Source organism: Hippopotamus amphibius, chromosome 9 (assembly GCF_030028045.1).
Source record: "Hippopotamus amphibius kiboko isolate mHipAmp2 chromosome 9, mHipAmp2.hap2, whole genome shotgun sequence".
Taxonomy (NCBI): domain Eukaryota; kingdom Metazoa; phylum Chordata; class Mammalia; order Artiodactyla; family Hippopotamidae; genus Hippopotamus; species Hippopotamus amphibius.
This window is the reverse complement of record NC_080194.1, coordinates 118,973,411-118,985,732: the sequence shown is the minus strand read 5'-3', so window position 1 is coordinate 118,985,732 and position 12,322 is coordinate 118,973,411. Positions and strand designations below refer to the sequence as shown.

Here is a 12,322-nt window from a genome sequence, read left to right as displayed (position 1 = left end):
CTAATTACTATATTTAAGACCCTTCTAGATTTACCCAACCAGATCTCCAATTAACCATGATTTCTTATTTCTGGCCACCTATTACCCACCAGCCCACTAATGAAGCACATTTTCCATGTTTACTTCAGAATTTTATATATACAATTCAGCTTATACTAAAGTCATAAAGGATATTTTAAATACGGAAATGGAAGGGGGAAGAGACAAGACAGACCTTCCCTCAATTAAGGCAAATACTCAACATTTGAAAAGTTTACTGAAAACTTTTATTGTAATCAAAAAGTGACATAACGGGGTTGTAATGAATTCAGCAAATCATTCTGCTGATATTTTAGAACTGGTATCAGCTTTTGCCAGGCAATTAAAAAAATCCAAATGTGAAAATTTCACAGTACAGTAAACTCCACCCCAACTAATTAACGGTGGTTAAAAATAATAGGCCCTAGCAAAACCTCTCATGTTACATGGTCACAACTCACAATTCTGTACAAAAGTTCGTGTTATAAAGCTCTGATGTAAAAATCAAATAATCAAGCAGCAATATTTTAAGTGCAGCACAGGGTCTTCCATATCATTATTTACAAGGCTTGAATCTCTTTACATTATAACAAAATTTAATACAGATGACTTAGTAATTAAGTCAATTTTTAAAATCTGCCCTTTCACGCAGTGACAGATTTCACTTTTTGGTCATCCTTCTCCTTCTCCTTCTCCTTATCTTTGCTCTTCTTTGACTTCTTTTTCTTATGTTTGTGTTTTTGGCTTTTTTCCAATTCTACTTCAGTGCCTGCATGCTTCTTATGCTTCTTATGTTTTTTATGTTTCTTGTGCTTTTTCTTTTCCTTCTTTTTCTTCTTCTTCTTGCTGTCCTGACTTTCTGCAGAGCTGGCACTGCTACTGTGGCTTCGGGTCTGGCTTCCAGAAGGGCTGTGACTTCTACTTGGACTGACACTAGGGCTGCTTTGACTCTGGCTCCTGGTTATACCTGCCTGGCTGACTGCCGCTGGGTCCAGGCTCTCTTTTGCCTTCTCCATTACTTTATCTTTCAGTTCCTTAGAAATTTTTCCTGACGTTTCTTCCTCTTTTACAGACACATTGCTTTCACTGTCACTTTCATTATAGTCTGGTTCAAAAGCCGCTTCATCAGTTTCTCTAGTTAGGTCAGAGGACATTCGAGAGGAGTGACTTAACTGGGGTTTGGGCTTGATGGTATTCTTATCAATTTGCCCAGTAACTTGCTCCTTCTCAATCTGTGGGTCTGGTGGGTTCAGTATATAAAGTGATTTACTGCCACTTGACTCTTTATTGTTCTTTGCCTCTAACACATGTTTCTCACGATCCTTACAGGGATTTTTATCTACAGGTTTTGTCTCTTCACTTGAACGTTTAGTATCGTAAGTGGCTTTATGATCATGAGGTTTTTTGTCTCTTGAGGGACTAGAATTACTTTTCTTGGAATCTCCCGTTCCTTTTTTAGGCAAATCTCTCTCCTCCCTTGGCTTAGTTTTTTGTCCAGATGCAGAGTCTTTACTGCGAGAAGGAGAGTCTTTTCTTCTTGTTAATTCATTCCTTTCATCTCTACGTTTGGAACTTGAATGCTCTCTGCTGTCATGATCAGCTTTTTTGTCTCTGCTGGGAGTGAAGTCTTTATTTGAGGAACCTCGAACGGAATCATGCTTGTCTTCTTTGCCGGAAGCTCTGGTTTCTTTGGAAGACTGAGACAGACTTTTAACATTTCCTTGTTCATTCAGACGTTCCAGACTGCTATCTTTCTCTGGCTGAGTGCTGTTCTTCCTTTTCTCTGGGTTTTCCTTTTCCAAAACTGAATGATCTCGATCTTTGGTTTTCCCTTTTTCGCTAGATGCAGAGTTTTTTGAACTTTTGACTTCATGCTGTGTAATTTCATGGCTCACTTCCTTGGTGAGTTTCTGAATTTTCTCTGATGACTCACTTTCTTTCTCAGTATATTTGACTGCATTTGATGGTTTAGTGTTAACAGTTTTTATGACGCTAGCAGGTTTCCCGACACTTGACACAGGCTGTGTGGTGGATTTAACATCTTCTTCTTCAGATTCAAAGTCATCTTTATCCCACTTGGACTGAGGAACCTGAATCATAATAATAACGTCTTCAGCAGGAGCTGTGTTATCGTTATTATATTCTTCCATTGTTTTAATGACAGTTCGCTTTGTGTCTGTTTTTTCTTCAGATTTCCGCACGGGACTGCCTCCAGTCGAACTGGTACTAAAAAGAATTAAAATATTTTTTAATTAATGAAGAACTTACAATTATTAAACACTGATAAGCATAAAAAGACTAACTTAAGCATGATAAATGCCCTTAACTTTGAAAAGCCGCTTAGTCTGCTCTGAGATATAAATGACTTAAGTGTATGATTATATAAAAACAAATGTGGCTCACCCCCAAAATCTACTTACAACCTTAGCTTTTAACAATTCCTTTCTTCAAAGACAAGACTAACCAGCTAACCCCCAACATCAATATGTTCTTAGTTAACATATTCTACTTCTCCCTTCCGCCCATTATCAGATACCTGGTATAATCCACAAGCGTTGAGCTGGATCCTTCAGTCCCAGTCACTTTTCTCCTGACCTTTCCTTTGATTTTTTCTTGTTTAACTTTGCCAGATGTTGATTCCAATTTTTCAGAGGGTTCTTTTGTATTAGATACATTTTCTGTGCTTCCAATTTTTTTACCAGTTTCTCTGTTAAGCTTGATTTTTTTGGCTGGAGCTGTTGATGATGAAATTTTGTCTTTTTCAGGCGTCCTATCCATCTTTTCAATATCAAGTTCCATTTTGCGCTTTGGTGATGGTTTCACTATCTCAGTTACTTCTAATTTAGAGACTTTCATTGAAGATGACTCAAAATCTTTATCTACACCCTTTTCTTCAGTTTTTCTTTTCCTTTTTTCTCCCTTGCTATCAAGTGGTTTACTTTTCTCATTAGGCTTCCTTGCCTTTTCTTCCTTACTAGTGAGCTTCTCTGACTTGACATCTTTGGAGTAGTCCTTCTTCACTTTTTCCTCTTTGACCGGTTTTGTCTCTTGATGTTCCTTTACTGACTTAGAGTGAGCTTTTCTGGGGGTACCAATGATCTTTTCATCCTTTTGAGAGGAAGATGATGATTTCACATTTTCAGTCTTTGGAGTCTCCTCTTTGGCTTTTTTAAGTGGAGGTTCAGATCGAGGAGATTTTTCACGCTCTCCATCTAGTTTTTCTTGAGGTCCTTTAGCAGGTTTTGCAACAGTTTCTTTTTTGGACACAGCAGATCCATCATTTTTCCGTTTGGTCTTGTCACCTTTTGCTTTAGGTTTATCTTTTTCTCTCTTGTCTTTTTCAGACAATGATTTAAAAGTAATGGATTCAGCATCCATCGGTTCATCTCTAACAGGTGTAGCATCATCTCTACTTGGGATAACAAACAATGAGTCTGTTTTATTTTCTTCACCACTTGTAGGCTCTCTTGATTTCCTAGAAGTTTCTAATAATTCTGGGTTTAGAAAGCCTTCACTTTCTTCCCCCTTTCTTCTTTTTCTGTGTTTCTTATGTTTGTTTCCTTTACCATCTCCTGGAGCATTTTCACTCTCCTTCTCTTTTGACTTTGTATTATCCTTCTGATTGTGATTATCTCTTGATGAAAGCTTTTCTGGATAGTTGCCACCTACGTTTCGACTTCTGTGACTCTGTCCACCAGAGTAATCCTCTCTGCGGCCTCTTGTGAAGGGAGAATTCCTGATATTAAGTGGTAAAAATCTCTCTGGAGAAAAGTTCTCTCTATTTGCTGATGGTCTCGGCTGTGCTCCAGCAGCACAGCCTTTATAATATTTTTCATACCATTCTCTATATTTTCTCTCCCATTCTCGGTAACGTTCTTTTTCAAATGGGTCTCTAAAGTCAACACTCCTCCCGTAATAGGCTTTCATGTCGTAAGGTGGTAAAACTTCTCTGTATCTGTTAAAATATTCACGTTCTGTTTCTCCTTGAGGTACATTACGTTTATTAGGAGACTGTCCCCTAAAAGCTTGAGGAGATCTTGATCGTGAATGATACCGTCTATATGGGGGTGACCTTGACCTAGATCGATGGTACCCGTGAGATCTAGACCGTGAACGGTAATTTCGACTCTTTCCTCTGCCTCTTCTGGGGTATGGAGGTGATCGTGAATAGGAACGAGAATGTGAGCGGCTAAACGATCGAGAATAAGAACGTGATCGTGTTGAACCAGATCTTGATTTAGAATAAGTATATGAACTTCTTGAATAGGATGAACCACTATAGGGAGATTTGGACCTAAAAGCAAAAATAAAACAATAGTTGATAGTTGAGAAATACATACAAAATAAAATACAGGTTTTCAGATTCAAGTATGTTCTCCTCACAGTTCCATATTTCTTTATATCAAGTTTCATCTTAGATGATTAAAGAGGTACAGTGACCTCTACTGGAATGGAATAAAGTACACAAAGATCAAGAGTAATCACTTGTTACAAAACAAAAGTGAAATCTTAACAATTAGAGTGAAGTGCATTAATGTACCGTGAGTTATATGAGCTAATTAACATTAAACAAAATGCCAATTAAATTTAAATTTTGCTTCCTATCAGATTAAGTAGGAGTAACTTTTTTTGTTCTATGTTGGCCAACAGTCTAGCTTTAAAAAGGAACCACATTTCAAGCATAAGCTTAAAAAAAGTCTTTTAAACAAACTTCCAGGGAATTTTTATAATTCAGTTTTTCTATCAATAAAGCAATTTGTATTCTACTGTTACTTCTTAATTACACAGGTTAATGTTCCAGCAGAAAGCTGTAGCCTTAGGTAAAAGGGTCCTCAGAAATGTAATCTGGCTAGTCCCCTATTTTTTTCCTTCCACAAACATTTCCCAATTATTTCACACTATAAATAAGTTCAAGGGACAGGGCAATTTAATCCCCATAACTGCTAGTTCTACACAAAAGAATTTACAGTGAGATTGTTTCAATAAACAGATATTGGGAAATAAGCTACATTTCCATTTCTATAAACCTAGACCGAATCAGAAAGATTCCATAACTGCGATGTTATTTATATCCATAGCTAATCCCTGGATATTCAAAGTCCCATTTGTAATTCTGTTGTGAAGGCTTGCAAAACACTAACCTGGAAAATGAGCGCCTACGCTCCTTTTGAATCTTTTTGTATTCCATCAATTCCTTAGCAAAATCATTTGTAAACTCATCTAGCTTGGACTTTTTCTTTTCCCTAGTAAAATAAAGTTAAAGAGTGAAAGTTAACAAAAACCATTTAAGAAAACTAACAAGACAAATGTAATCAGATCATGAATGAAATGAATGAAATTGCCATTAGTTTTCCACTTTAAAACTATAAATAACTAGGAATCCCTGAGGAAGTTGCTTGTATGGCTTGGTTTAATTTTTAGGTGATTTTTCTTATACTAACTGGAAACACTGGAAAATGCTTCCAAAGATACCTATTTAATGTTACATCAGAAAATGAAAGTGTAAAGTAATTTCAAATTAAAACACTTACTCTTCTTTTAGTCGTCGTTGCTCTCTATAGAATTCTTCCCTGGACAAAGGTGGTGCTTGTGTTGTTGGGATGGTATTTGAATGAGCTGTCTGTACTCCTGATGATACCCAAGGTGCTGATAAATTGGCAGGAGCTGGAGGAAACCCTGGAGGGGGAACACTATACCCAGCAGGTGGTGGCTGGCCAGGAGGAAACTGAGGAGAAAACTGTGGAGGAGGAACACCTGGAGGGAGAGGAAGTGTATGGGGAGGAGGAGGATACAAGGGAGGGGGTGGGACGGGTACAAAAACTGGAGTTGCTGGTAGTGATGGGCCTTGAGTTCTTTGTGATCTTTCGCTGTGGTGTCGTCCACGGTTTATACTTCTGGAAAAATAAATTCCAAGATGTTAAAGCATCTGAGCCAAGTAGTTTATTTTTTTCTACTCATAATCTTTTCAATCCACAATGGAAAAGAATCAACTATTCCAATCTGCACAGGGACACTGATATTGTTTATATGTAAAAGTAATATCATTTATATGTTAAAAACAACCATTAAGGCCAGTTCGAGACTGAGATGATGTTTACAAGGCCTTCTTTATATGGATATGCTACATTTAAAAGTTCTTTTTTGTGAGGTCCAAATTATCACTCCACAATGATCTCCTGTTACTTCCTAATCTGTCACTTAAAGGAACTGACAGGTTAACATCTCTGTGACCTAGTTCTCCCCACAATATCTTCCAAGACCAAAAGTTTAAATGAAGAAAAACTGTTTCCTATAATCTTTTTGAGGAAATAAGACCCTTCAAAGTAGAATAAATACTAGTTTTAACATTTGTAATTAACAACTGAAAATCTCACTTTTTCTCTCAAAGAGTTAGGTTAAAATAACAGTGCTGACCAAAGTTTCTAAATTTTGCCTCATCACAGAAATAGTGGCTTCTTTAAAAAGTGGGCTTATTTTTGGTAAGCTACAAGGATCTTAAAATTATAGGTATCTGGTATACAACAGCAGCAGCAGGGGTTTAGATTTTAAGCCTCTTTTCAGAGAGTCTGATTTAGTAAAATTATCTTCTTATTAAATATGTGATCTAGCAACAAACAGTAGTTACCTTTCATAAGCTTAGCACTTCTCTTTGAAGCACAAGAAGATACCCTTGAGTATGACCTAGGCAGTAAGAACTATATGGCTACTTCTTAGATTAACACTGCTTGTGCATCTCCAGGCCAAGGGGCCCTAATAATCATGCTGTCTCTTCTTTTGGAAAAGAAGATGGTAGAAGATTGGGACAACTGAGTCTAGGGGAGAAATAAATGCAAGTCTTCTTCACACTTGGGAGCTAAGCTGGTTAACATTCATCTTAAGTTAAATTGACATCTTAAATACTGTCTGGGCCTTACTGACCTACCTCTACACTCAACAGAGTAAATGTAAGCCAATATTCTGCTGTGTGCTAACAGGGAGAAAGTAGTCCTTGGGAAGGAGTAGTAAAGATGTAGCCATAAAAAAAAACAACATCTAAAATACTAAATGTAATCTATTCTTTTATAGGCCTCTTAAGGGCAACTAAAGATTTAAATGAGGTGAGTGTAAAGCAAATGAACCCACACCCCCTGCCACGGCTGTGATTTAATTTGTGTTGCATTTTTCAGTGTGTCACCAAATTCTGTTTTTCAAGGTTTTTAGCAAGCCTACCTGTAGCAGCTTCTCTCCCCTCTTCTAATTTGCTGTGGCGGAGAAACCAGATATCCAAGCTTGTTGGAACTGTGTGGAAAGAAGGAAAATTAGTATAATACATGACCTTTCCATGTGTAGACTTGAAAGATACCTATTTTAACTATTCTGAGAACTTTTCCTTACTCCCTGATCCTTATTCTTAAACTTGTTTCAGATAGGGGAGATATGAGTAAGCATTACATTTACTTAAAATTAAATATTCTTTCTAATTAACATATTATAAACAGTTAAGCATCAATATGTACTTTATGTAATATATTTTAATTAGCATTCTATAAGTTACTCTGTGAACTTATTGTTATAGAAAAGGAAAAGAGCCCTTTTTATCTGCTGGGCACTATGCAGAGGCATTTGACAAATGAGCACCACTTCTACTAATGAGGCAATGGAGGCTCAGAAGTAAAATCACAAACCCACTGTCATACAGCTACTAAATGCAGGAGCTAGGATTCAAATCCAGGTATGTCTCCAAATCCTGTGTTCTTTCTATTGATACATTTTGCTAGTCTCTCAATTAACATACTTTTTCTATAAGTTTGGTTTATTTTTCAAACAAACAAATTAAAGTTTTAGAATATGTCAGTTTATATAAATATATGAGCCTGTTTATACAGGTTATATAAACAGAAATAATTATACAACGGTGAGTCAAAAATTATCCACACTCCGGTTATATTAAAACTTCTGTTGGCCCCACTGTCTTATCAGTGTTTTCCATTCAAGGCTACTGTCTCCCCAGTCACTGCTGTGCAGGTGTGAACGTGTTACATCAGTTCATTTGTAACTTCAGTGCAAGCAAACATGGATGCCTCACTTGTGATTTGCATGAAAGAAGAGCAGTGTACAGTGATTTGTTTTTTGTGGTCTGAAGGTGCACCTGGTACCATTATTTATCAAAGACTTTGTGCGCAGTACGCAGAAAGTGTTTTGTCATGAAGAAGTGTGTGTGAATGGATAGGGAAATTCAAGGAAAGTCACACAAGTGTTAGCCATCAAAAAAGACAGACACCCATCCACATCCACAGCTGATAACATTGAGTGTAAATGATTCTGTTGAATAGATGAGTGACAGTGGATTATGTGGCAAATCATCTGCAAACCAGCCATGGCTCTGCCTAGGACATAATAATTCATGACAGACTTAGGTTTCAAAAAGTTTATGCTGAAGCCTAAACTTCGGATTAAACGCAGAGGACTGCTATCCAATGGCGTTGTGATCTTGCATGACAATACACGTCCTCACACTTCTGCCCACACTGTCTACACTCTGCAAAAACTTCATTCTGAGGTGTTAAAAGCATCCTCCCTATAGTCCTGGATCTTGCTCAATCAGACTTTCACCTGTCTGGTCCCCTGAAAGCAGCCCTACAGGAATGAAGATTCACTTCTGATGAAAAAGTGAAGACGGTGCATTTGTGGCTCGAAGCTCAGCCTAAAACATTTTTCAATGAGGGAATATGAAAGCTTGTTGACAGATGGACAAAACGTATTGAAAAGCAAGGAGATTATCTCAAAAAATTATGTATTTGTCTTTTCTAAAAGTTAATTAAAATAAATTATACAGCCAGAGTGTGGATAATTTTTGACTCACCCTCATATAAAAACAATAAATAAATCTAATTTTTAATGTCACAGAACATCCTATAGACGATCAAAGTTCTTAGTACTTCAGGGCAGAAAATCATACCCTACAGAATTTTCTGTTTTTTTCTTCTGGGAGAACGAAGGATTTATTACTTGCAGCAAGTAAAGAGAACAATAGGGATCATTTGCAAAGTAGTGTAACCCATACCCTACAGATTTTAATATGCAATAAAATTTCATTAATATAGCTACTCAAAATGAGAAATTCTGTGTTTGATAGACTTCAATCTTAATATGCATTTATTTACTCAAGTCAAATTCTGAACATCCAAGTTAAATAGAGGAAGCAGCTTAATCTACTAGCAAAATAACTGACTCAGTATTTAAAATATTCTTTCAAGTAATTCGTATCTGTTCATTAACTGAGATCCTGCCAAGATCACCGTATGTTAAGTCATAAAGTAAAAAGAATTTATATGAGTTCACATATCATTTTAGAAAAGAATTACTCATTCTTTTAGAAAATTCTTTATATAGTCTTGAATTTGTGGCATTCTACATAAAAACTATGTTAATGGCATATAAAAGAGGAGTTTACAATAAAAGACACACAGCAACACACTGCTTAGACTGTAAGATTATTTGAAATGTATACTTACTGCTCCCAGCCTGGTCGACCACCACCTGGACGAGCAGTGTTTATTCTTACTGGACCTTGGAAACAAAAATAAACAAAAACAATAAGTAAACATAAAATTACATGTTAAATAAAGTTAAAATTATGTTTTAAGGAAAAAAGTTCAAACCAAAATGATTTTACTCACCAGTTGTGGGGATCAATTGTCCATGCAATAATGACTGTCCCAGCAAAGATGGGGTTCCGAGTACAGGCACCTGGTAACCCTTTAGGTAAAAACACAAAAAGGAATAGTTTAAAAAAACAAAAGAAAAAATTCTACTGTAATAATAGTAGTAATAATAATAAAAATCTCCAAATTTAAAAGCCAGTGAAACTTACTTTCTCTTCCATAAGAGCAGTAATTGCAATTGAAGATGCTCCCTTTGAATGTTCTGATGCAAGTGCTGCAGCTGGCAGTATTTTATTATCAGAATCCCTAGAAAATAATATAATTTACAATATATTAAAAAGGCACAAGAAATGGAGGATTAAAGGTACAAAGTTCCAGTTATATAAGATTAATAAGTACTCGGGATGTAATGTACAACACGAAGACTGTAGCTAATACAGCTGTATGCTATACAGAAAGGTTGTTAAGAGAGCATAGATGCTAAGAGTTCTCATCACAAGGAAAAAAACTTTTTTTCCTTTTTATTATATTTAGGTGAGAAGATGGATGTTAGCTGAACCTATTTTGGTAATTATTTCACAATATGTACAAGTCAAATCACCATGCTGTATGCCTTAAACTTATACAGTGATGTATGTCAATTGTTTCTCAATAAAACTGGAAAAAAAGGCAAACAATATTTTCCATAATTTTGAAAAAAAAAAAAAAAATTCCATGTTACAAACATTGAGTCATATTCAAGAGGCCTCTATATATAATACTTGAAAAGTTTGAAAAATAATATATCTGAAGAAAGTGTCTGCATTACACAAATAGTCTTACTTCAGGAATACATAATCTATAACGGGATTATAAGGTTTACTTTTGCATATAATGAATAAAAAATTACCAAAGGAAAAAAAACAGTAAAAATCACATCTTGTTACTGTTTATCCATCACACTTGCACTAAAATGACTTAAAGATGAAAACTTCTAGGGAAAATGAGAGAGGATTGCACTTTTGAAGAATTCTTCATATGTAAGTGAAATGTAAAATGAAGGAACCTCCTTAAGAAGTACAATCTATGATAGATATAATAGAAATTTGTTCAGTTTTAAGACCAGTAAAGCTTAAAAAAAAACTTGTGAGAATAAAGGATTAAGAGTAAATTCTACTTCCACCTCTACCACTAAATCAAAAGGGTAATCTTAGATAAGTCAATGAACTCTCTGAGCCCTATTCCCACTATTAATCAAATAAAAGGCTGAGCTAGATCAGTGGGGTTTAAAAAATTTTTTTATTTTATTCAAGTATAGTTGATTTACAATATGTTAATTTCTGCTATACAGCAAAGTGATTCAGTTATACATATATATATATTCTTTTCCATATTCTTTTCCATTATGGTTTATCCCACAATACTGAATATAGTTCCCTGTGCTTACACAGCAGGACCTTGTTATTTATCCATCCTATATATAATAGTTTGCAGGGGTTTCTTACATATACTTGTAAAGGTCCTACTCCTAAAGATTTTGCTTCTGGGAACAGACTCCTGGCACCTGCTTTTTAAAAGCTGGTTGATTTTTTAAGACTTTATGAACCACTGGACTATACGGTCAAAGGTCCCTTTCATTTCAGAAGTGGTAGGATTTAAGTGAGTTTTCACTACTCTCCTACATAATTATGCTTCAAAACAATTATTTCTGACCTATCTCTACCAGTGTTTCATCCCCTCTTCTCTATTTATCCAAACTGTTCTTAGTTCTGCTCAGATCTACTGTTTTCTAATACCACCATTACGACCATAAGTGAACTCTCCCTCCTGTAAACTACAGAGTTGTTATGGGATATTATTCAACATTTAATATGAGTTGTTGGCAATCTGTATAGTTTCTGACCTTGGGATGCTTAATCATCTGCAAATCAATCTCTTTCATCTGTCTGTTCCTCCTGTAAGACTTAAGTCATTTCTTTTTTTTTTTTAAATTTGGCCATGCTGTGCAGCTTGCGGGATCTTAGTTCCCTGACCAAGGATCGAACCCAACCCGGGCCCCAGCTGTGCAAGTGCTGAGGGATAACTACTGGACCACCAGGGAATTCCCAAAGACTAAGTCATTTCTTATAAGTCACCCACCTCACTGAGCACAGTGGGATGCAACAGACTGCAGGTCACTAAGTCAACTGTTAAAGCAATACACAATAAAAAAACTACATCACTGACCTCAGTTTTTTCCTAAGTGAGAAATACACAGACTCACCGAAAAGGTCCATCTGATTTTTCTGAGTGGACTGATATGGAGACTGTTGCAGTTATATCAGGTACAGGGGCTGGGGCAGAAGATGCATTTCCAGGCACAGGAGGGGCCAAGGAAGGCTGATTAGAGGTCAATGAAGACATAGATGGAGCCGGGTGACCTGATGAAGATGTCACCGGAATCATCAGAGGATCCTGTTGTCTTGATATTGGAGATCTCATCAGAGGTTGCAGGTTCCGCTGAATGAGTGGTCTTGGAGGTGGTATTGGGGGTGGGGGTGGGGGTAACTGTTTTCTTAGTCTTTTTGTATAACCAGTTTCATTTTTGAAGTTATTGACAGCCTACAGACACCAAATATAAAAATGCAAAAAATGTAATGTAGTATTTACTCAAGTACAGTTAAATCAATTAAAAGATTTGT

The 12,322-nt window shown here is 36.2% G+C and overlaps 1 protein-coding gene across 2 annotated transcripts in view; it reads right to left on the bottom strand.

Annotated features, from left to right (window-relative positions):
• Window positions 1–243: 243 nt before the first annotated feature.
• The window catches only part of RBBP6 (RB binding protein 6, ubiquitin ligase), a 32,436-nt gene continuing 20,357 nt past the window's right edge, over window positions 244–12,322 (bottom strand). The window contains exons 10-18 of one of the 2 annotated variants that reach the window (XM_057748383.1): window positions 11,905–12,242; window positions 9,872–9,968; window positions 9,678–9,756; window positions 9,513–9,567; window positions 7,228–7,296; window positions 5,550–5,912; window positions 5,160–5,261; window positions 2,555–4,312; window positions 244–2,244 (exon numbers count right to left, since the gene is read on the bottom strand). In XM_057748383.1, coding sequence (XP_057604366.1) covers window positions 663–2,244; window positions 2,555–4,312; window positions 5,160–5,261; window positions 5,550–5,912; window positions 7,228–7,296; window positions 9,513–9,567; window positions 9,678–9,756; window positions 9,872–9,968; window positions 11,905–12,242 — 4,443 coding nt within the window. In that variant the 3' untranslated portion in view covers window positions 244–662. The remainder of the gene's footprint in view (window positions 2,245–2,554; window positions 4,313–5,159; window positions 5,262–5,549; window positions 5,913–7,227; window positions 7,297–9,512; window positions 9,568–9,677; window positions 9,757–9,871; window positions 9,969–11,904; window positions 12,243–12,322) is intronic. The other variant, XM_057748384.1, reaches the window with a different exon arrangement.